The sequence below is a fragment of the Centruroides vittatus genome, unplaced genomic scaffold, assembly GCF_030686945.1.
Source record: "Centruroides vittatus isolate TY-2023 unplaced genomic scaffold, ASM3068694v2 scaffold_464, whole genome shotgun sequence".
Lineage (NCBI taxonomy): Eukaryota > Metazoa > Arthropoda > Arachnida > Scorpiones > Buthidae > Centruroides > Centruroides vittatus.
In genome coordinates, this window is record NW_027122710.1 from 1,570,316 (window position 1) to 1,595,428 (window position 25,113).

General features: G+C 27.9%; 1 protein-coding gene across 1 annotated transcript in view; it reads right to left on the bottom strand.

Moving 5' to 3' along the window:
• Positions 1–2,509: 2,509 nt before the first annotated feature.
• The window catches only part of Mcm10 (minichromosome maintenance 10 homolog), a 34,566-nt gene continuing 11,962 nt past the window's right edge, over positions 2,510–25,113 (bottom strand). The window contains exons 5-17 of the mRNA XM_067287446.1: positions 24,529–24,687; positions 24,339–24,466; positions 20,392–20,472; positions 19,269–19,364; positions 18,997–19,176; positions 16,598–16,674; positions 11,456–11,694; positions 7,206–7,332; positions 6,271–6,392; positions 6,073–6,186; positions 3,928–4,076; positions 3,742–3,784; positions 2,510–2,668 (exon numbers count right to left, since the gene is read on the bottom strand). Of these exons, the coding sequence (XP_067143547.1) occupies positions 2,600–2,668; positions 3,742–3,784; positions 3,928–4,076; positions 6,073–6,186; positions 6,271–6,392; positions 7,206–7,332; positions 11,456–11,694; positions 16,598–16,674; positions 18,997–19,176; positions 19,269–19,364; positions 20,392–20,472; positions 24,339–24,466; positions 24,529–24,687 (1,584 nt within the window). The 3' untranslated portion in view covers positions 2,510–2,599. The remainder of the gene's footprint in view (positions 2,669–3,741; positions 3,785–3,927; positions 4,077–6,072; positions 6,187–6,270; positions 6,393–7,205; positions 7,333–11,455; positions 11,695–16,597; positions 16,675–18,996; positions 19,177–19,268; positions 19,365–20,391; positions 20,473–24,338; positions 24,467–24,528; positions 24,688–25,113) is intronic.

The window sequence follows — 25,113 nt, forward strand, 5'->3', positions numbered from 1 at the left end:
ATTAACCAGTAACGAACAATACCTCTGGTTTTAATAGGGCTATAATACAACTACTTAGTCTGGAGGTTGATAGTTAAGCTGCCATCTTGTATAATATTTAAAAATTAGAAAATTATGTAATTAACTGGTATATATAAATATATACTAGTTAATTACATATTTTATGTACTAATTCAAAAAGATGCAAAATATAAATTACATTATAATTAGATAGTAAAAATTAACATGTTCAGTGTTTATCAGTTTTTAATGAGATGAAGATATTAATTAGGTAGATTAGATGCATGAAAAAAATAAAAGTCTATTTACATACTTAATTTTTATCCTGTAAAAATACAGTACAAACTGAACTAGAGTTGAAAGTTTATAAAGATCTTACAGATAATAAAGTACCAAAGAAAGAGAAATTCTATCACATGATCAAGCAACATTCCATCACTTGTCAAGAATTTTGTAGAAAATATACAGTATTTTATTAATTGTATTATTAAGAAAAATTAAAATATAGTAAAAACCTTTTAACTGAGGCATCTCTGTTTTATTTCTGATATTATCAATATGAAGAACATCCTACAAGTAAACTAAATAATATACATTTTCTGATTATTATTCAATTCCTAACATCATCTTCATAGAAATCACTTACGATTTTTAATAAACTTTTAAATTTTTCAAGAAAATAAAGTGTAATATTTAAACTTTTCTTTTTTTAAAAATATATTCAGAGTAGCATTATTTCAGTTTATTAGAAATAGTAACTTGCATTTTTAACACTAACAATTAATAACAAAAACACTACAAAATTTATTTATGTTAAAAGCATTCTTAAAATTATTCTTAAATATTTAATACTGAATTATTTTCTTTTACTAAATTAACTATTTACAATCTATTCAATTTATAGAAATAAGTATAAATGAAAACATTTCTTGTAATAAATAATTAATACCATATTAAAAACATACATTTGAGAAATTGTAAAATTAACTGCTTAGTTTTGTATAAATTCTACATATCTTGTGTGGTGTTTCATGCGCTAAGCAGTGTGAAACTATGCCAAGAAGCCTCACACAGTTACCTCCCTCATTTTTTGATGTCCAACTGCTCCCCCTTTGAATATTTTAACCAGAAAAAGACTGTATTACTTTGTAATTTAAACTGTGTTGCTATCTCTTATAGGATAAAAAGAATTATTGTTAACTTTTAATTAGTCTTTGGTATATGGAATGTTGATTGTCTGGATAGCCCTCCAACTTGGTTAAAAATAAGCAAGCATTTATGTACTGTATATGCATGAAAAGTAATCTTTTCTTCTAAATAAAGAAAATAAACTATATTCATATGTAAGTACATTTCCACATTTAATATTTTATTTGCAAATAATTATGCACATGTATACATAACTGTGTTTGGATACAAAAAAAAATGACTATTTTAAGCAAAAATCCAATTACCTGGATATTGACACAGCCAGTCAGCCTGAGATGCCAATTAATTCAGATAATTGGAGTTTTACTGTAAATATATAGACATACTGTACACATTCTTCTAATCTCTACTACAAAATTAAAAAAACAGTCAGTCTCAGATAAAAAATTTGTCTTAAACTTGCCTGTATAAACAGAAACACAGTTTTTCTTTTTCATTTCTTTTAGTTTCTGAATAAATACTTTTTATATTTAAAATTTGTAAAAATACAATAGACCATCTGTTAAAAACAAGATCAGCAGATTAGCAATGTGAATCTTTTCTTGTAAGTTACTTCACTGTTTTAACCTGTCCTTGTGCAATTTTCATATTAATAATAATCTCAAAAAGCCTTTATGATAGAAAATATTCTGTCACTAACTAGTAATAATATTGGAATAGCAGAATTATTTAAATTAGTTTTAAAGAAAATGTACAGGTATACCTCGCCTTACGTCAGTAATTGGTTCCAGGAGAGGCGATGTAAGTCGAATTTACTTGTGTAGTTACAACGTAAGACAAACTGCAGTGGAAAACGCCAATAATGAGCACTTAAAGACTGCTAAATAAGACGACAACAAAGAAACACAGATGTTTTCATGTTTCGTTCTCTAGGATTTATGATGATTATACTAACATTTATTGTAAATGTACATATTTTAATATGATTTCATGTGCTTTTAACGCTTTTCTAGTGATATTACGACTTCAATATTTGTGGCGGACAGATGTAAAGTCAAATAAAATGACTTAAACTTTATTTTTATTTTTCCATATACTTTTTTTGTATAATCGAGAATGACGTAACTCGAGGTATACCTGTATCTCAATTTTACTGAATACTTCCTATACTGCCGTATTGAATATACACAACACTTAACAATCTTATAGTATAAATAAATATTAAAATATTCGGCAATTTTTTAAAACAATTTTATAAGAGAATTTCATTGAACTGATTAATTCAAAAAATTTTAATTATTAAAATTAAAAGAAGAAATAAATCTCAAAGAAACAAACATAAAAAAATGCATATAAATTTTATTACTTAAAATTACTCGTTATATATTTACTAATTTAAAATAATGTTTCTTTTCACAAAAATTTATTTCTTGATTTTGAATACGTTTCCCTATAAAAATTTTTCTTCTATTCCTCTAATAAGTAAATTTTTGTGACTTGATTTTATTCCTTCTTTAGGCTGAAAAAAAATAAAATAAAAAATTTTAGAGAAACAGATCAAATACAGGTCTTTATGTAAGTTTATAAGTATGGAATTTAACTATTGAATATATCATTTATATGATAATATACAGGCAATCTCTTAATGTTTTGACATAATACATTCCTAAAAATATCTGTAAAAATCAAGCAGCAGAGTATGATAGAGAGAGTTCTGTTTGCAGGGAGATAAAGAAATATATTGTAAAATCTCTTAAGATATAGCAAAATTGGTTTTCAGCTAAATTAATCAATGCACCTTTAACAGTAGACAAATTTTAAATAATGCTAATATTTTTGATCTAGTAAATTTAGAAACAAGTGAAGATGATGGCCCGTTAACCAGATCAAAAATGTTAGCATTATTTAAATTTCACCCACTGTTAAATGTGCATGGATTAATTTAACTGAATAAGCAAACTAGCTAGTTAGTCCTTTATTGTTTTGGTTTCCTTTCCTCTGATTTATGTTACAATGTATAAAACATTAAAATCTAAATCAAACAGAAAAGAGGCAGCAAAAATTTAAATTTTCATGAATAATTTTAGTGTAACAAACTTAAACTGATAAAGAAGACAATGCACAACAGATCAAAAAGTTTGTTTGTCAGCTGATAATGTACAGACATATATTTAACTTAAGTTAAACTTTTTTTCTTATATAAAAAAAACTTTAAAATTTTTCTATCCAGTACGAGTGAAATCTTGGAACAGATCCCATTTTATCAGCTTCTGATGACTCAATTTATGCAGTTTTCATTCACATGCTGTTTTTGTGGTATGAATTACTCACATAAATGGAGGGATTACTGTGGTTAAATTAATGTGTGTAAATATTTATATATCTTATAATTAAATTATATCTATGAATCAAAAATTTAAATTTGACAATGCTATACTTCTTAGTAGTGCTTGAGATTTATAATAATACTTAATAATCATTAATTTATAATAAAGTTTATTATAAAGTAAATTTTAAAAAAATAATTCAATGTAGACTAAAATTATCAAAAAATAAATAAAAATAAAATTAAAACATAAAATATGAAATTACCTTCATCATAGATGTTCTCTCAAAATTAGAACCTCCACATTTTCTAAAAAATATACACATAAATAAGTATACAAATTAAAATTTTAATTTAAAAAATATATTATAAAGTACTTTAGCAGTGAAATTTTAAGTTCTAGAACATTAATTTATGCATTATTGAATTAATTACAAAAAGAGATATTTTACCTGCAAGATTTTTTGGGTAATTTTGTAAAAGCAAAAGTTCTATGATTGCAGTCCATACATCGGAAAAAACGCTTAATTGCTTTGTGACGTTTCAAAGGGTGATTTTCTGTTTTACAGCGTTCGGAAGGTTGATATGAAGTGTACATACACTAAAAAAAAAAACATGTATTTCTTTAATATTAATAGATTTTTGTTTGATTTATTCTAACACTTACTCTTATATATAACAAATAAATGTGCTTAAAATGCAATCTATTCTCAACTGCTCTAAATCATAGTGGCATATATTAAGTATTAGCATAACATTAAGTGTTAGCATAACATTATTTATATACAGTATTTCAGTATGATTACTGTATACTACCCTACTGTAAATAAGTTAAATGATCTATGTTGTGTTCTCTTAAAATATTTTCTCAAGTATCAATATTACAGTCTATTAAGTAATAATTATTTTCAATAATATCATTTTAACATGCTTGTAAAACTGATTATGATAGCATAATATATTTCCAGATTTGTCAATGATACTACTAAAATTACATAAATATACCAAAAACATTAATAAAATATCTAATTCTAATCTTTATTGCAGCAAGTTTCTTGACTATAATTACTACCACATTCTCAATTATACTTGAGTTTACACGTATACCTCACCTTACGTCGGTAATTGGTTCCAGGAGAGGCAACGTAAGTCGAATTTACTTGTGTAGTTACGACATAAGTCGAAACTACAGTGGAAAATGCCAATAATGAGCACTTAAAGACAGCTAAATAAGACGACAACACAGAAACACAGATGTTTTCATGTTTCGTTCTCTAGGATTTACGATGATTATATATTAACATTTACTGTAAATGTACATATTTTAATATGATTTCATGTGCTTTTAACGCTTTTCTAGTGATATTACGACTTCAATATTTGTGGCGGACGGATGTAAAGTCAAATAAAATGACAAACTTGATTTTTATTTTTCCATATACTTTTTTGACAAACGACATATAATCAAGAATGACGTAACTCGAGGTATATCTGTATTTATTAAAAATCTTTTAATGCAAGAGGATTCTTCTATTTAAAAAACAAACAACTTTTTCTTCATAAAAGTTATCCATGTAATCCATTTAACTAAGAAAACTTGTTTGTTTTTTAAATAAAAGATTCCTGTTTGGTTGAAAGATTTTTAATAAATAAACTCAAGTATAATTGAGAATGTAGTATTAATTATTAATAAAGTACTTTTGCTCTCATTATTTGAAGTGTCTTCAGATTGCATTCTACACAAAAAGTCAAAAATAGAACAAATTTTTTCATTCTGCATTTGATTTTTGTTCAGAATATAGTCTACAAACACTTCAAACAAAAAAAGACAAAAATAGTTATTAATTTTTCTTAATTTGTGTAATTTATTAGTATCATGAACAAATCAGTAAATGATTTGGCAAGGAAGAATGCTCATTTCTGTGTGTTTATTAAAATACTATCAACTGTAGGGTCTTCCAAATAAAATTTTACCATTTTGAATTATTGTAATTATGTTAATTATTATCCAAGAATGTTGTAATGGACATTAAAACATTGGAAAACTGTCTAAGTTTATTAATATTATACATACAATTTCTCAATGTCACAGCACACATTTGACTGATACTCAAACTTTTGAATGTCACTCCTCCCATAGCAGTCACAATTCTACAACTCCTGCAGATTACAGATTACTCATGTTGCACAATGATCAGTGATTCCAACTGTACAAACTGCACAACACAAAATACTTTTTCTATTGCAAAGTCTCTGTTTCATTTATGGCACTTCCTATAGGCAGTAGACAACAATTTGAATGCAGTTCGGAGATGAAACTTGAACAACTATTCTACTGACTGGTGTATGTTGCATACTTCTCAGATAATAATTAACATAATTAATGTAATTTAAAATGGTAGCATTCCTTTTGGAAGACCCTATACAATAAAAATGATTCAGTTACAGAAAGTTAAATAAAATACAGAGTAACCTTGAAATATTATTATTATTACTATTATACAGTAAATGTTATTTTTATTTACAAGTACACATTCTAACTACTCCAAATTAAAACAATATTTCTGATTTAGTACTAAATAAAAGAAAATTCTTACTGTTTTACATGATATAACATCACAGGTAATTTCCATAATAGACTGCATTTTTTCTTCCATTTGTTCTTTCTTTTCCAAAACATTAAAATATTTATCTTGTTTTTCTAAATCTTCCTGTTTTTAAACATAGTCATAACAATTTAAAAATGATTTTTAAGTTTATTCATTGCAGAAAAAAATTACAAAATTATAACTTACCATTTCTACTTCATGAGCATGCGATGACTTTCGATTAATAATTTCTTGAATTTTATTGGAATTTAAATCAATGTCGCTCAGGCGACTTCTTTTAACTTCGGAATTTAAATTTTCTTTTGAATCTAATTATAATAAAAATGTTCCTACATTTAAATATAGACAGAAATCATACAATAACTCTCATTAAAGATTATTGAGTAGCATACAGCACTTATACAAACAAAACTTTTTAGCAAATATAAAAAATTAATTATATCCAAATTTATTTATTTAATTAATTACTATACACAGGCAATCCCATATGTAAAAAGATCTTTTAAATGCCAATGTGAGTTAAATTTTCATTAAGTCAAACACCCCACTCAAGATGCAACAAATGATCCTCTCTCTCTCCCCCATCCCCTTGAGGTCCATATTCCAAAATTTAATAGCATCAATGCCCCTTGTATAGAAGTTAGCATGCCAAATTTCATTCCTTAATCTTTACCCCATCCTAAGAAATTAAACAAAATAGAAGCTAACACATACACGAAGAATTTTTTCTGTTTTTTTACTTTTTTGAGTTCAGGAGGCCTCAAAACATCAAGATTTGCAAAAACACTGAAGACCAAATACTTTACATAACAGCCAGGAAAGTAAGTGTATCGAGTAACAAAAGGATCATGTTTTGAACAATTTTTGCAATGTTTATAAGTAATAAAGTAATTGAAAAAAACAAAAATAGTTTGGAATGATTAACCAACTTTTAGAACACCCCACACTTGCTTCAAATATCATTAATGATATGCATTTGTGTTGTATCTAAGTCATAATTGTAAAAACAAAATTCTTCTTATATTATTATATAATTAAAAATAATTTTGGTAAAATTTTGTATAATGTTTTTAAAATAACAATAAAATATATTATATAAAATAAAATATAAAAAATTTTACCTGTGCTAGTTTGGTTTAATCGCCTTTTAACTTTTTCTTGTACATCCGGAGACATTTTCTTCTTAACTTCGTTTGGATTACTCGGGGAAATTTTACCATTTTCTTGAATAATATTAATAGCTTTGAGCTAAAATTTTAAATATTATACATTATTTAAAATTTGGTCAATGTGTTTTCATCAATGTATAATTTTTATACATATACATGTGTTTTTATCAACGTAATCAATTATATTTTTAAAGATAAAATTGCTTACAAAAGAACTTTGTCAAAAAGAAAGTTATAAAAGCTAAAGTATGTTTGAACAACTTTTATTTTACACTTGATAATCAAATAAAACAGAATTTTCCACAAAAGAAAATAATTTTAATGGAAATTTTTTCAACAATAAATAAAAACTTTTTTAATAAGTTTTATTTTGAAATATCTCAAAATTATATTTGCAATAAAAGTTTTATATTTTACATATGTAAGAGATCTTTATGTACATATAACAATTGTTTTAAAAAACTGTAATGTTAATAATAATAAAATTAAGAATTCATTTAATTAGAAAGTTGGTCTGTTTACAAGATTTAATGTTAAAATAGCAATAAACTCAGAACTTTATTACTGGGCTGCAATTTTAAAAAATTCAAATTCCCACTGGCATCTGTCTGTCTCTCCTTTCTAAATCTTGAGAATGGAATCAGATAGACAAAAGTTGAAACCAGACATGGAAAGCTTAACGGCAGAAGGTCCCAATTAACTACTATATATCTTGGCGGATAAGACGACCTTCAGATAAGACGATGTATAAATTTTCATAGAAGTTTTATAGTTTTAGCATATATCTGTCCTATAAGACGACCCCCAAACTATCAACAGCCTATGAATTTAGTTTAGGTCAGCAATCATTATCTGAATAATAATACTGTATAGTGTATATGGAATTATGTCCTATTTGTAATTTTTCGAATGAACAAATTTTATTTTCTTGCATCTGGTGATTTTTGCAAACATTCGCACTAATTCGGGCATTCGGGTAATGACCTTGACTATTTACAAAAACACCCTATAGGCTATTCTATTTTGGGCACATACCCTACTTTCTCCTAGTAAATAATTACGGTTTGTCTGTCTTTTTATAATGGTTTTAATTTATATAAATTTCAATCTAATATTTTTGTATCTGTCCTATAAGACAACTCCGGATTTTCGGGGCCATTTTTTATGGTTCAACTATCATCTTATCCGCCAAGATATACAGTATATACGAACTTCCAATTAGACCAAGAAGTCACATTATTCTGATTCAAAAGTTTTCTGAACAGAGTTATATAGACAATTGGCATGACTCCACTGTTAACAGGAAAAATATGATGTACAAGGGTAAGACACTACTAAAATTAAGAGCATTGTGACAATGTCACAATAAATAACTGCTTGTTTATTATTGTTCTTGTTACTTTAACATTTCAAATTCATGTTAAACTGTTTCTAATGATTAAGTCCACTGACTCAATAGAATTCCTTTGTGTTCAGATAATCTATAATTTAAAGTTGGAACAGGGGTGTTTCCTCATAGCAAATTAATTTTTCAAACAATTTTAGCTTCAAAGCATTTCGTGCATCTCTGTCATTCACAATAAGCCTTTTTAATGAAGAATAGGAAGCAATAGCTGATCTAACTAAGAAGTTCTTTGTTAGTGTTACTATTTTTAAAACTGGTGAGCTGTTTATAAAAGCTTAAAAATTGATTTTTGCATAAGAAGAGCTTGTGCAGATTGAAATTTTTCTGAATAACTGTCTTCTAAAAGTTTTCATATTAGATTTAACAAATCTGTATTAGATGAATACAAATGAATTCATTAAATCAAAAGAAAAATCACTATTTATAGAAATGGTCTGTACTGTACAGCATTACAAAAAGAAACATGAAAGATTAGAGATAATATGGAGTTCTACATAATTCCAATATTCCTTTTTTTTCTATTACAAGACTGTTGTAACCCTTGGTAGATTCCAAGATATGTAAAAATTGGTCAAACCCATCTTGAGTATCTGCTCCAAACTATTAGGATGCCATTCATACATCAAAAATATACCAGTGGGTCAGTGTATGATATAGTAATATATGTGCTTCTTTCTTAACAAAAAATTAAGATAAGTTGATTTTTATCCTTCCACAAACCTGTGGTTAAGAACCACTGGACTAAATTAATTCAAAAATGTTTCTAAAAGAATAAATATTGTAAATACTTTAACTTGGCAGTTATTTTATAATGTTTTAATACAATTATTATAATGATTATGTCATTTGAATACTTAAAATTTGATCTTCTCTAGATCTAAAATATAATTATAGAAAAATGCAATAAAATTATTATTCATTTAAGTAGCAGAATACTGATTGATATGTATAAATATTGCTATATTTAATTTATTATTATAGATTTTTTTGTTATTCTATTAAAGCTAAAATTTCCAATTACAGTGGTGCCTCATATAACGTACTTAATCCGTTCCAGGTGCACGTCCGTTAAGTGAAACGTCCATTATACGAAACGCATTTTCCCATAGAAATACATGTTAAAACATCTAATTCGTTCCGCAGCATAAAATAACCGTACTGTATCATTAAAAAAATGAACATGGGTGCGTTCTTTTATTCCTCCACGTAACTCTGCGCGAGCGACATCCGTTTAAAAATTCCTGCAGAACGTGTTCCTAAATTCCAGTGGGAGTGCGCACCGTCGAACGGCAAAAACGGCCACTTGTAGCAGTAGTTTAAGGTGGAAAGCAACATGGCGTCCTCCATGGCTCAGATAGTTTCGTTTCCGGGTCCATTATGTGGTTTATGAACGAAAATTTAGAAACTGTGAAAGCGCAAGTAGCGCACGCGGTGATGTGTCTTTACGAATTTTTTTTCGAATGGTAGCCGGCCGGCATTCAAATTTTTTTCGTGGCTATTTTGAATGTTCTTTCAACAAATAATCCATTTTATGGTTAAATTTTACAATTGGGACCCTTCTTTTGCCTTTAAAAGCTCATATTTTAGAATTATAGATTCCTCCATCACGATATTATCAATAGTGCAGGCGCTACCATCTTTTTTTCTTTCACCGTCGTTCCTAAATGCCTACAAACAGTAGCGCACTCCCGTAGTAGCGGAGACGCAGAACGACCGCTATTAAATAACGCACTCGTGGAGCAGTCACCAATTATGCCGGAAAGTCTATTGTTCGCAGCCAGTCCGTTGCTCGAGTCACGTAACGGCCAAATACAAAGTCCGTTGTTCGCAGCTCCGTTATTCGAGGCGTACGTTATACGAGGCACCACTGTATATGTAATTTTGTATTTGAAATGGACTTTTCAATTTTATTTATTTACTAAATTGGCCTACAGGCAGTCCTAATAACAGGTCTGTTTATATAACAATAATACAAAGGAGTATAACATAATAAAAAATTAGAACATTACACTTCACCCCTCCACATAATACCAGGAAGATTTATTACAGAAAAATTGAGAATGTGAAACATAATTTCCACATTAATCTTAAACATTCAATATTAAACTACTCGAAAAGTAACTGCCAAAACTGTTATTTAGAACTATTAACAAAAATAACTAAATAAATCCAATTGCTATCTCAAGCAATTATAGAGTGCCATCAGTTTATGAACAGATACATTTTGAGCAATATTAGATTTGTACAAAGAAATTTTAAATCTAAAATGATTCTTACTAGATACAGATTCTTGCAAAAATTATTAAAAAATCATTTAAAAATAAAATTTTAAATATACTTTTAAAACAATATTACAGTAGAGCATCGATTATCCAACCCTCGATTAACCGACTTATCGGTTAACTGACCGCGTTCTAGTCAGCAAATTCAAATGTCCGCTAGTGACGTGGCGCTACAATATTTGGTTATGTCTTGGCTACTTTAATATTATTTTTGTTAAATTTTTTCATGTTTTAGCTGGCAGCACTGGCTCGACCATGAAAGGGAGGTTAGTATTTAAACCAGGCCTAATACACTATACTAATGTATTTTTTCATACTTTTCGGTTATCCGACTTTTCAGTTATCCGACCAACCCCAGTCCCCAATTAAGTCGGATAATCGATGCTCTATTGTACTATTAAAATTAATACTAACATGTTTAATGAACATTATTATAATAAAAGTAACATATCTAATATTTAAACAAATTATTAATAAAAATGTTTACCTTTTTATAAATATGCTTTTATACTTACTTTAGCAATTTCTGTAGAAAGAACTTTCGTTTTCTGTTGTGTTAATTCTAAAGTAATGAACCCTCCTGGATTAACATTGCGTCCTAGACATGGTAAGCCATCGAGATGTTGAGGTTTATTCAAAGAATTTGTTAAGATATTTTTGTTTCTTATCTGCTGTTTTGTTTCTTCTAATTGCCTTTTGTGCATTTTTAATAATTCCTTTGGAGTAATAGATTTAATTTCACCCACATTTGTAACTGTAAAAGTCAATTCAGTTGTTAAAATTTTTAATTTAAATTAATATTTTAAATTACTGAAGGGTATATTAAAAAAATATCAACAATGTAATATTAATTTAGTTAATGTAAGTGATTATCTTACAAATTTATGCAGATTAACAGTTAAATAATTTTATTTATTTTAAAACTTAACATACACATCAATAAAGTTCATAACAAATGTAGTAATATATATTATAATTTCATGTAAAAAGTGAAATGATGATTTGAAAACATCTTCAAATAATTTCATATCTTATAATTTCAGATTATTTTCAATTATTCATTGTTATTTTAATATAGTAGAGTATCATTACTCAAAAAGTTGATTAACTAAAATTGTCTTCAGAGAGTACTAATTCCAAAAATTACAAAATTTTTATATAATAATCAGCAATCTTCTCAGGCCCACTATTGAGCAAGCTGATTATCAATACTACTGTTAAGGTTTTATTTATCACAGTACAAATAGAAATGCATTAATGCATTTATATAAACTAATAAATACTATTCCTAATTATGCTTTATAAAACATATACAGTAAAACCTCACTAAGTCAAACCAAGTTAACTTGAAGTTGCATTAACTCAAAGCTATATAAGGGTCCTGGGCACAATACATACAGTTTTCCATACAATACAGTCTTGTTAAATCAAAATTGCTGATACTTTTAACTTGAACCTACTTTCTCGTATATCCTACACTCTTCAATAAGTCTGTGATCTTTATTCTCTCTTATATTCCATGTAAATACAGATTAAGATAAACAAACATTATGACTCCATCCTGAAGATAACAACACACCTTTACAACCTTGTATCTACAACCTTTTACTGATAGAACATGTTACCAGCACTCTGATTGTGACATAAGGGGACAACTTGTTAATGCCATCAAAAGTGTCGTAAATGGTATATATCTGTGTATACATACACTGCAATCATGCTGTGAACAGATTACTGAGAAACATCTTGATAATGGGAAATTTATGGCCAGAGAAATCTGAGAAAATCAGATAAACTTAACTCAAAGTCAGATTCTTTTTACCCCTTAAACTTTGACTTAATGAGTGTTTTACAAAAATTGTGAAATATAATTTCATAAATTTTAACAATCTTAGGAATATTAGAATAATCATCTGGTACAGTATTATCCCAGAGGCATAGTGAGGCTATGGCCAATGTGACCTAGGCCATACATGCTAATTTTAAATATAGGTACAAATATTGAAATTTATAACTTTAAAAGGTCAAAGTGACACACAATGGTGTTCTTAATTAAATTGTGTGTCTGCACTAAACACACAATTTAAAGAAATATTACATTTTATTATTTTATTATTGATATATCAAAAGATCTGTCTTTTGGTGCAGATACTGTTACGGGTGCAAAAAAACTTTTGTTTCATCTTAAGTCTTATAAATTTGTTTTTTATGCTGTTTATGAAGGAAAAACTATTGATACAGATAAATACAGTAAATTTACAACTGCACAAGAGACCAAGAAATTTGTCAAACATCCATTCTTTTGAATGAATTAGTAAATTATTTTAAAAATTTCAGAAACAATGGTTTTCAAGAGATTAGCATGGAGTGCCAGCAAAAATGCCAAGAGCTACATATTGAACCCAAAATGACTGAAAAATGGAAAAAAAAAAGTTAAAATTGTTGTCAAGTGAATCAAGTAATTTGAATATGATTATTACCACTGAACAAGAACTAAATCAATTATTTTTAGAAGTTGTCAACATAGTTCTTTTGCAACTTACTGACTACTTTGAGTGCATCCATACAAAATCATTGCTCTTTTCTTTCATAACGGAAAAAGTTGTTTCATTAACTTTAGAAGACTTGACAAAAGTTGTCAAAGATTATTGCATTAAATATGATGAATCAGATGCTTTATGCTTAGGGGCTGTCCATAAATTATGTAAGGTTAATCTCAGCCATCGTAGACCCCCAACTACCCGTGTAAGAAATCATATTTTCTTTGATCTCCTCTTCCCATCTTACGTAATATTTAGGCATGATTTTATAGAAAGATTTTAACAAAAAAAACTTTTTTATGAAACCCTAAAAATCTTAGGTCCAAAATATATAATTACTAATTAGTTAATTAATATGTACTATTATTTATAAAAGACTATGTGAAGAAATTTAAAAATATAAAAATTTAATGAATTTGAATTACTTTTTAATTATTAATGATCTTTTTATTATTATTATCATTAATCATCATCATAATATTCATTTTTATATAAATTTTAATTTTCACAAAAGGACGCGAAAAACTTTAGACAGATCCACCAGCTAATGCATGTGTAAACAGAAACGTCATACAAAATAAAATGAGAGAATAGAGAGAAACCACATTCTGTTGTCATATTGATTACATCTTGGCTAAGGCCAAGAAATTAAACGACATGCTGCTAAAATGTGCTAGGTGCACCTGGGGACTAAATCGTAAAGTTGTAAAACTCTATATAATGGGGCAATACAACCAATGCTACTTTGCATGGCCTCTAGCTGGGGTCATGTAACTAGTAAAAATTCAGTAGCAAGTAAATTACTCTCTCTTCAAAAACAGTTTGCCATCAGAATTTCAAAGTGCTGCAGAACTGTTTCTATTAATGCTTCTCTGATACTAGCGGAGCTCCTTTCTTTGCCACTATGTATTGTAGAAAAGGTTCTAAACTACTACGTCAGAACTACAAACATCAACAACGGTCTCTGCTGCTATCTACAGCTGTTCATATGCTACCACATTGCAATTACCCTACTATCACCCTGTAAACAAGGTTATCCTCAGGGTACATTTGATGTCATCTGCTTCCTCCATGGATAATCATGCAGACATTAATATCTACACAGATGGGTCCAAAAGTCCCCTTCATGTCGACTCAAGTATCTGTATCTTCCTCCAAACTGACATATTTTGCCCAAAATATGTTAGAAGATATGGATACCCCACACATACCTCCATCTATCAAGCTGAAGATGCTGTCTACCAAGCTGTTCAGTTGGGCAACTTAACTACCAACAAAACTCTGTCTATCAACATTTACAGTGTTTTGCAGTCTGTCCTAAAAGCTCTATTAAATCCCAATTGCAATAGCAATAAAATCATATATATCCAGCACCATATTAAAAATCTCGTTAATAAGATAACTTTTATATTTGTTCCTGGCCATACTGGCATACTAGGAGATGAAAAAGCTGACTTTGAGGCTAAGTCAGCTGCAAAGGACACTGACTTGGACTACACTCACATCCCTCTCTCACGTAGCAGCCTTAAAAATTATATTCATGACAACGCTATGCAAAAGTGGAATCAACAATGGTTGAGCAGTAAAATTGGTAGAATAACAAGACTTTATTTTCCTAGTGTTGAATGCAGGTTCTCATCACCACTTAGAGATATAACATTTGCTACTACTCAACTACTTACTGAGCATTGTAATTTTAGAAGCTACTTGGCAATGTGTAACTGGGCAGAAACTGCCTCTTGCTTTTGCTCTACAGAAAACCTAGACAACATCGACCATATGATCTATCATTGTCCAATTTAAGATCAAGATAGACTTATTCTGAAACTAGAAATCTTTACGCTTAGTTTCAGGTGGCCATGTCCACTCAATAATCTTGTTCAGAAGCCACTATTTGATGCTTTTTACAATTATGTTCAAAAAATATGGAAAAAAAGACTATTTATAGTTTCTAATATCTAGTTTTACATTTTAGTTTTCACTAAAAGTTGAATACTAATTTTATGTTTACTTTATATCATGTATTTTGGTTTATGTATTCTTAGTGTTATACACCCATAAGAGTGGTGCACTTATTCTAATAAAAAACAAGAGAGAAACCACAACACAGCCTTTCTCCCATGATAAAAAATGTGTAGAGAGTGAGTCTGCTAGTGTTATTATTCTATCACATCACATGAGATGGCGTTAGTACAACAACCATTCTTAATAGAAACCGCCAAATTGAAGCCAAATTCAAAACTCCACCACTCAACGAGATCAAAAATAAAAATAAGAATATTACATAAGATGAGATCTATTACCTCCTACCCTGAGTAAGAAATCATAAGAAATCCTTGACCCCCACCCACCCCAATATACCTTACATAATTTATAGATGACCCCTTAATAAATGAGTTAAAGTTTATTAAGAATCAAGCACAACTGTTATTTAATTGATTTGAAAAATATGTACTCAAAATGATACTGAGATTTTTCAAGACATTGTAAATTATGAGTTATGTAAAACTTACCCTAACATAGTAATACTATTATGTTTAATACTTAGTTTATGGGTAACAATTGCTTCAGGAGAACAGTTTTAGTAAATTAAAAATTATAAAAAATTATTTCAGATTAAAAATAAGTTAAGAATGTCTGACCAATTTGAAGTATTTTATTAATAGAATCTAACAATGTAATTGATAACTTTGTCCAAAGAAAAGCTTGGAAAATAAAATTATTGTAAAAAATGTATTATTGTATTGAAATAAAAAGTATAAAAATATCTGAATTTTTTTTAGAATGGAACAATTTTCTTTCTTGGCCATAGGTGCCAAAATTCCTCACTATGTCTCTGTATTATCCATTTATTACTTGTTTTGTTTTCTTATTATTTAGAAAAATCATAATCAAGTTATTTAATTTTAAAAATTTTAATAAAATGATTGTAACAGCAATAATCCAGTGAAATGTTTTTTTATGTTGAATATAATATATTTACTTTTCAAAAGAACATTTCTATGATCATTGGTTAAAGATGACAAAAATATCTTTTTTTAAGAGATAAGAATCTTAAGAAACAAAATTGTTAAATTCTCATCAAAGAAATAATCTGAAAAATAGTATAGAATTTACCTTTATTATTTCCATTTTTAATTAAATGTCTTAAAAAGTTACGAGAACCAGCAGATGGAATACTCAGTTTTTCTCCCCTAAAAAATATAATCTGAATGAATAAAATAATTTTCTTATTTAATTAATTATATAACAAAAAATATGCTTTATTGATATTACATATTAAATAAGAGATATCAGTATTTTGTGATGTTCACCTATGTTGAATTAGCTTAAATTATAGACAGGCTTCATATTACAGTACAACCCAAGTAATCTGTCAAGGATAAAAATTAAAACAATGCTAAATTAAGGAATAAGTGAATTGATAAATATACCAAGATTGAATTATGAACACACACACAGTTTGTGTAGTTTTATATGTAATCAGGTGTTTATATAGAAGTACAATCCATATTATTACAATATGTAAGTTTAATCAAATGAATAAATATGCTCTATTTATGGAAAAAAGCATCATTTTTATCTGTTTCTGTTTCTTATGAACTTCTTCCAAAGCTGTTATGTTTGCAATAGTAAATGCTGTATGGTGCCTACTTCAAACTGATTTTCAAATCAATCAATGAATCTGTAGCGTCTTTTCTTTATGATTTACTACTGTCAAAAACCGCACAGTTGATTATTCTTTGACACTATCTATAATTTTATTCTCCTCTAAAGATTGTTAATTCATTCCTTGTCATTAAAAAGCTCATACCTATTGCCAAAGCAATCAATTTCCAGATATTCATTTACCACATTTTCTTTGACATAAAATTGGAAATTTGCATAATTAATCCTGTGTTGAAGTATAGAATCTTTTGTATTTAATTTTCTATAGTAATTTCATTAGAATTCATTTCAGCGCTTCTGTAGAGTTGTAGAGGGTGTTATTCTAACATGTGGCAATACAGTAAATGGCATCTTTAACATGAATTTTCTCTAAAACTGTTGAATATCAGCATTACTTTCTATTATTAAATTTTGAATGAAGATGCAGTACATCCATAACACCATTTTAAATTTTCAATTACCATGGGTCCTTGATCCATGAATTGAATCAAAGATGTTGTATTTGCTATTATCTTACTGTTCTCTGATGTCAATCCAGTCTGTTGGAGTATTGTTCATTAATAGTAAAGTTTCTTCTGGCATATTTAAATCTCTGAAAGTAATCGTAAAGCTGTTGAGAGATCATTCACTGTCCATCCAACAACTTGTCTGGATTACACTGGGCTACATTTCTGTGATTATTATTTAACTTCTAAATAATTGTTCAACTTATTACAAATACTGTATATTGGATTTCATGATGTTTGTATATGTATCTTAACAAACAATTTTAATAAATTGTGTTAGAGTTTCAAGATATGAATGCATAAATTTTTCCAACAAAAGATGATTTTTTAAAGGTCATTTTGGATGAGCAGTCAGTAAGTCTCACAAGATGCAATATTAACTATATTAACATTATCAGCATAAACTAGTCATTTTACATACTTTTGATACTAAAATAATTATATACATCTAAATTGCAGCCTATCTTGATCGTGCAATGTTTTTCTTTGTTACACGCAACAGCATTTCTTCATGTTCTATTTCTAGTAAAAGTGAAATTAAAGATTTCATTATCATTTTTAATTATTTGCTTAATTTTTAAACTCTATAGTTTACAAATCCGTTTTATATTAATTAAAATAACATTCATATAAAATTTAAATTATTATTAAATAATTTTCAAGTTAGAAGATAATAGTAAAAAATATCATTGTGCAATGTTTTCTAAACAGTAATAGGATGAATGAAAGAAAACTTCAGCATCCTGTTGAATAGTCACACTATTATAATCCATATATGAAAGCTCATGTTTCATTAAGCTTGAGTATGTTTCATTTCATTGTGGACAAGAATGTGAGGTAGCAAGAGTGATTATTTATTTATAGTTAGTCAGTTATATTAGTTTTTCCTTTTGTTTCAGTTAACTTTGAGTCTTGAACCTCAATCTGCCATCTCAACACTTCCTGCTAATACTTAATTTGCATAATTTCATACTAATATTTAAATAATGAATAGAATTGCATAATGTGATGCAATTCCATTCATTATTCAAATATTAGGGTTTAAAAATGAGTTTTATATGAATTATTGTAGTTGAAATTATAATGTTTGTTTTGTAGTCAGAAACTCCAGTACTGAAATTTATAGTTTATTAAAGTTTTTTGATATTTTATTAACTCTGGGCCCCTTTCCTGGAGTTCATAAAATTTCTTTTCAATTCAATTCAAAAATTAAGGTTTTTCTTTGTTATCTTGAACTTTTCAAGGTATAACATTAATTTTAGACTATATATTTAATTCAAGCAGTATCTCATATGTAAAATTAATTATTAAATAAAATATAATTCTTAAAAATTAACTTACATAAATGATGAGTGCGAAATAATATCCTTTATTGCCTCATTTTCAGTACTGTTTGAGTGAGTGGATGCTATTTTTAAATATTTTTCTCTTTCTTCATGCATAAGATTTTCAGCTTTTTTTTGTAATTTGAAATTATCCAATTTTAATTGTCCTTTTATTTCTTTTTTCTTATTAGTTGTCCTATAGGCAATATTTTATAATATAAATTATATATTAGATATAATCATAAAGAATTAAATGTATTAATGCAATTATAATAAAAGAATAATCACTTTTTTGAATTTAAAACAAATGACTGACCACCATAGAATATTGGTTGTTTATTTAATATTGTTTTCCTTAAGCATTTGGGCTCAGTTCCAGAATAACTAAAAAGAAAAATAAAATTAATTATTCATAAAAAAATGTAATAAAATTCTGTCCAAATTATTTTTAAATGACATAAAAAACAAATTTATGACTTCCTTCATTTTTGTATCTAATTTCATTCAAAAGTGCACAATAAATTTAAAGCTTGTCTGCCAATAAAAGAGATCATTTTCTCTCTTAATATCAACTTATAAATAATTATTTATATTTGCAACTTTATAAAGTAATGTTGACATTGATATAATAAAATTTATAAAAGTTTTTAGATAAAGAAAATTATAACATATGATTACATATTATTTGTTTTGCATTCAAAATCAGAAAAACTCCAGTTTCAAAAATCCTTTAGATCAGGATTTCTGGATAAATATATTGTATTTTATCTACATTTTGTTGAATAAATTTTTAAAATCAGTTTAGCACTAGAGTTTATAAAACTTCAATATTGTATTATAAGTAATAATTCTAGAATTATTTTAAAAAGTCTAACATTTTTTCTTTTTTGAACTCTAAAAACGCCTGTATTTGAGACTGAACATGGATTAGCTAAGCCTACAATAGGGGCAGGGCCTAACATATCTAAGACAGACCACCTCTAAAAAATTTGAGGTTTGTATCCCAGACTTGCGTCTGCATTCTCCAGAGTGGTAGGCTGATGCCTTTACTGCTTCATCCATTTGTGCTGTTCTTTTTCTACATGTCAAATTTTAACATAAAATTAAAAAATAAAATTTTATAACCAAAGCTGATTCTTTCCTTCTAGGTTACAACTTTCAACAGTACTTTTGATAGTTTTAAACTAGCCTCTTCAGACTGAGTCAATTAGACTCAAATTGAACAAGAGGATAGTTGTAAACTATCAAAAGTATTTGCAATTTTGAATAAAATGTTGGTTTTAATGCCATAAGATAGAGTATGTTACATTGTAACATTACACTAGATTTCTAGATTTCATTATTTTTATCCTTATTAATGATTAATATTAATTATTTTAGAAATTCTATTTAAAAAAAATTGCAAACTTACGATGATTGAAGTTCTGTTCTTTTCAAACTGAGTTTTCTGTATTCTTGTTTCACATGATATGCACAATATTCTCCTTGACTTCTAATTTATTTAATCAAAAATAAAACTATCTTAATATTTTGAATTAATTCATTTTAATAGAATAAACAAACAGCTTATGAATTTATACTGTAAAATGTTTTAAATTCTAAATTCTAAATGTCTATACAGCTACCAAAAAATAGATAATTTTATGGTAAATAAATCATCTCACATGGCTTCTTAAAGTTACCAACAATTCTTCATTTACAAAAAAGCTTTTATCCTCTGTTGAGCCATCTTCAGTTCTCTACATTTCAAAAGATATTAGTGATGTAACGAATATTTGGTTACTATTCAGTATTCAGGCCTATTTTTCCCTATTCGGCCGAATACAGAATATTTAAATTACTATTTGGCTGAATACCAAATATTTAATCACTATTCAGCCGAATACCGAATACCTAAAAACAGGAGTAAAAAATACAAAAACACAGTAAATTAATCATTTTGGTATTTAGATTTAATGTTATCAGGTTAGTGTTGTTTGTTTATATTTATTTATAACTTATAACATGCACAAAATAAAAAGGAAAATAATATTAGTCACATGTATTCACAATTTATAATTACAAAGATCAGCACACATACACACCTATTCATTCGAGAATCGTTGCACATCTGAGAGTCTGACCCTGCCTATCCTTCTTTTTAAGCGCTTGTCTTTGCTCTTCCCTTTCTCTTTCCTCTATCACTCTAGTCCACGTATGCCTATGCATACATCATAATACGCGCTCACGATACTTTCGATTCATCATGTTTCCATTGTAGATTTCCCATTTTATAATTACGTGACTTATAGCCTGGTGATAACAGAGAAAAGAGACAGACAGGACGTCGGTATAAGTCACAGTTATGATTTCACAGATTCGAGACACCTTGGTAACCCTAACGGCCCCAGGCTTTGCCCATGCACACTAAGTGACTTTCATTACAAGCATTTAGCTTTCCGAACTCTTTGAGAACAATTGTTTGGCATTGACGGCTGCAAATTTTGTGCCAATATGCTGCCTCAATTTGTTTGATTATGTTATCAACTCAATTTCATATTTATTTTCACATTTTCACTTCGCAGTCCTTCTCTGTTCTTTTTCCGTTATTTATACGTGTAGGTCATTTCATTGTTATCCACATTTGATATTATCATTTATCACATACTGCCATGACGTTTTTGTCTGTCCGCTACAACTGTCAAGAATTAACGCGATTGGCAAAGCATAGTGACAATGGGCCAATAGAAAGCAGGGTCCTTGCCATAATGTGGTTTGCGTGCCAATTTTTGTACGTGCGTTAATTAAGCTGAATAGTTTGGCTGAATATACTATTCATTGCAACACTAAAAGATATAGAATTGTATTTTCTGTGAATAATATTTGGCATAAAACTTTTAAATGGACAATTTTAAATATTTTTAAATGAAAGGAACAGGTAAGAACCAAACAGAACAAAGTTTAAATACTTGTAGGAGATTAACCATTACACTAGAATTAACATATTATTTAAAAAGTGTTTTTTAAAAAACAATGAATACATTATAATGATCTTGTAATCTACAAAAAACCCAAAATTAGCTAATTTACTAGCCTGTAAAATATTATAACCTACTAAATCCTCAGATTTTTTCCTTAATTTAACTCTAACCACATGATATTAAAGTATAGTAAAACGTAAACAAGATAAACTGTTTGGAAATATGCTTTTTGTTCTTCTGTTACTATAACTGAATATTTAAGCACTAAGTTTTGGCTTTCAGGAGGACTTATCACACATTTTGGGGATGAGTGTGTATTTTGTAGTTGAAGACTCAATGTGCTGGAATTTGTGTGGTAAGCATAAATTAGTTATTATCACATATTAATTGATACAGTACAAAATCACACAGAGATAGGTAAACACTGGTTATTTATTGTGACAACAATATGCATTTTAAATAATCTGTCCCTCTTCAGCATTTTTATTACAAATTGTGATTTACAGGAGTCTAAAATACATGAGATTTATATTACAATAGTATGATTAGTAATTAAAATTAAAAATCTCTGTGTGATTTCCTACTGCATCAAGAAAGTGTTCTGTCCTCCTGAGAACCAAAACTTAGTGCTCACATATTCAATTATAAGATAAACTGTGTTATCTATCTATTAAATAATTTACACAATTTCTTGTTTGAGCTTGCTAAAGATTTTATTGAGATCTGTATTATCCAATACTGGTTTTCAGCTATTTTACAATTTCTTAGCATTGCAAGTGTTTATAATTTTTATATACTTTAAAAACCCATATATAAATATATTTGCTCTAGAAATCCTAACTTGCATTCTTTAATTAAGGCTGGTTTGTCTCAATGAACTTCTTCCTTTTGCCAAGCCCATAACATTAGTGAAGTAGCTATTCAATAGTAACCTTTAGCTATCAATCTATAATGTTCTTTAACTGTAATATCAACAGATATTGATATTTAACCTATGTAAAAGTAATCCACATTATGCTTAGATAATCTTATTGCATATATGCCTGATTTTGATAGTTTATCTAACTTATCCTTATCAATCCTTAGCAGATTCATAATCAAAGACAAAGAGTCTCTTTTAATATCTCAATAATATCCTGCTTTTCTGACACACAAGGCTGCTAATGCCATTACCATGTCTTTTACCACCATCATGTCTTTCTTTTCACATACTTCATTTGTCTTACCCTGCTTCCTTAAAGCTTTTTAATAAGGTCATTTATAACATTTCTAGAAAACACATGCTTGTATGCTGTTTCTTTATTAGCTCCAACTCTGTATTTCTATCTGCTAATCTGCTACTATTGACAAATGAGATATTGCTCTATTAACTAGCACTCTATACATTAATAATTTGAGCTATCATATCCTCTGACTGCCAATGAATAAAAATGAGTTAAACAGATACTGGTTTACAATATACTTTATTACAAAAGTTCATTTCTTTTTCAATATAGTTAAGTCTAAAAAGTTAATGCTCATCAAACTATCTCATGTTAGTTTAATTGCCACTCCTACCATGTTTTCATTTATATGCTTGAATTCTTGGACTCTGCCTTTATTTCTCCATACAACTAACGTGTCATCAACAAATCTTAAAACTTATTTGCCTCTGCTTACAAAATTCTTCATATAATAGTCCTCTACCCACTTTAACACTATCTCAGACATGTCTCCATAAACTGGAGCAGCAGAGGATCCTGTGGAGATCTCGAAGGGACCCTCTTTGCTAGCATAAATTGAAATTCTATAATTTTTGAAATGTAGGAAACTGAAGATGGCTCAACAGAAGCCAAAAGTATTTTTACAAATAAAGAATTGTTGGTAACTTTAACAAGCAGTGTGGGATGATTTATCATAATGGCACTAAGTTTCATGGTAATTTTTAATTTTATAATAAAAAATTATTATATTAGGTGGTCAAACAAAAAGTTTATTTATGAAGAGTAGACTTGACAACTGAGTCAGTAGTCTGTGACGAATCAGTCAGAATATTTATTTATTTATTTAGAGTTTCAAACATTATCTCTTGAATTCATAGAAAATAAATGCTCAATATTTAAATATTTCTCATAACATGTTGCTTGGTAAGTATGTCTAACTTAGAGTATGTCAACTCTATTCTTTGCAAATAGACTTTTCATTTGATCATATTGTATAACTTAGTCCCACAATAATTTTACTTGTGTAAACTTAAGTACTTTGATATGGTCTTTTTTCCACAAGACTAAACACATTCTTTTACTATATTAATACTTTTAATTTCAATTTAAACAATAAGTATTTCATTAGAATTTTAATTTTTGATTAATTTTACATAACGAAAAAATATCAAAACTTGAAATAAAAAAATTCTTACAAGTTAATTATATTTTGACACGAGGCTCCATCTTTTCTTTTACTCTTACACTGTCCAAGATCCTTAGATGTTCCGATCATCATAACTTTTCCAGGATGATCCACAGAAAATGAAATTTCATCTGAATTCTATTTAAATTATAAGTTATTTAACCAAACTCATACTTCCAGCATAATGTATCAAAACTTACCTTATTACGATCAGTCATAATATTAGCATTTAAAAATGCAACCACCATTCCAACAGTTGTTTTCCAATGCTGCTTATGTACTTCACCAAAAAGGAAAAAATTTACAAATTTCTCACAATTTTTTAAGTCATTCATTTTCCAAATAGAGTATACATTTCCCTAAACATTAAAAATTGAAAAAAGTTTGTAATACATAATAATAAAAAGAGTTAAGCAATATTTTAAAAATATAAAACATTGATAGATATGATATATTCTAATAAACAAAGAGAATTTTAGCTGTTAATTGGACTGCAATTTTTAGATTGCAGACCTACAGACAATCCACTATTGTCTGTCCATCCTTTGTTAATCTTGAGAAGGGAGTTATGTAACAAACGATTTGCGTAAATGCACAGTTATGTAAAATGTAAATCTCAAAAATTAGAAAAAAATCTGAGTGGAATAACATGTAAGTCTACAAAGAATTATTCTATTTCAAACATTCATTCATTCATTCTCTTTCTCTCTCTTCCTTTCTTTCTTTCACACAGTATCAATTTATTACTTTATTGCTCTGCTAATCCTTTTCGGTTCAATTATAAG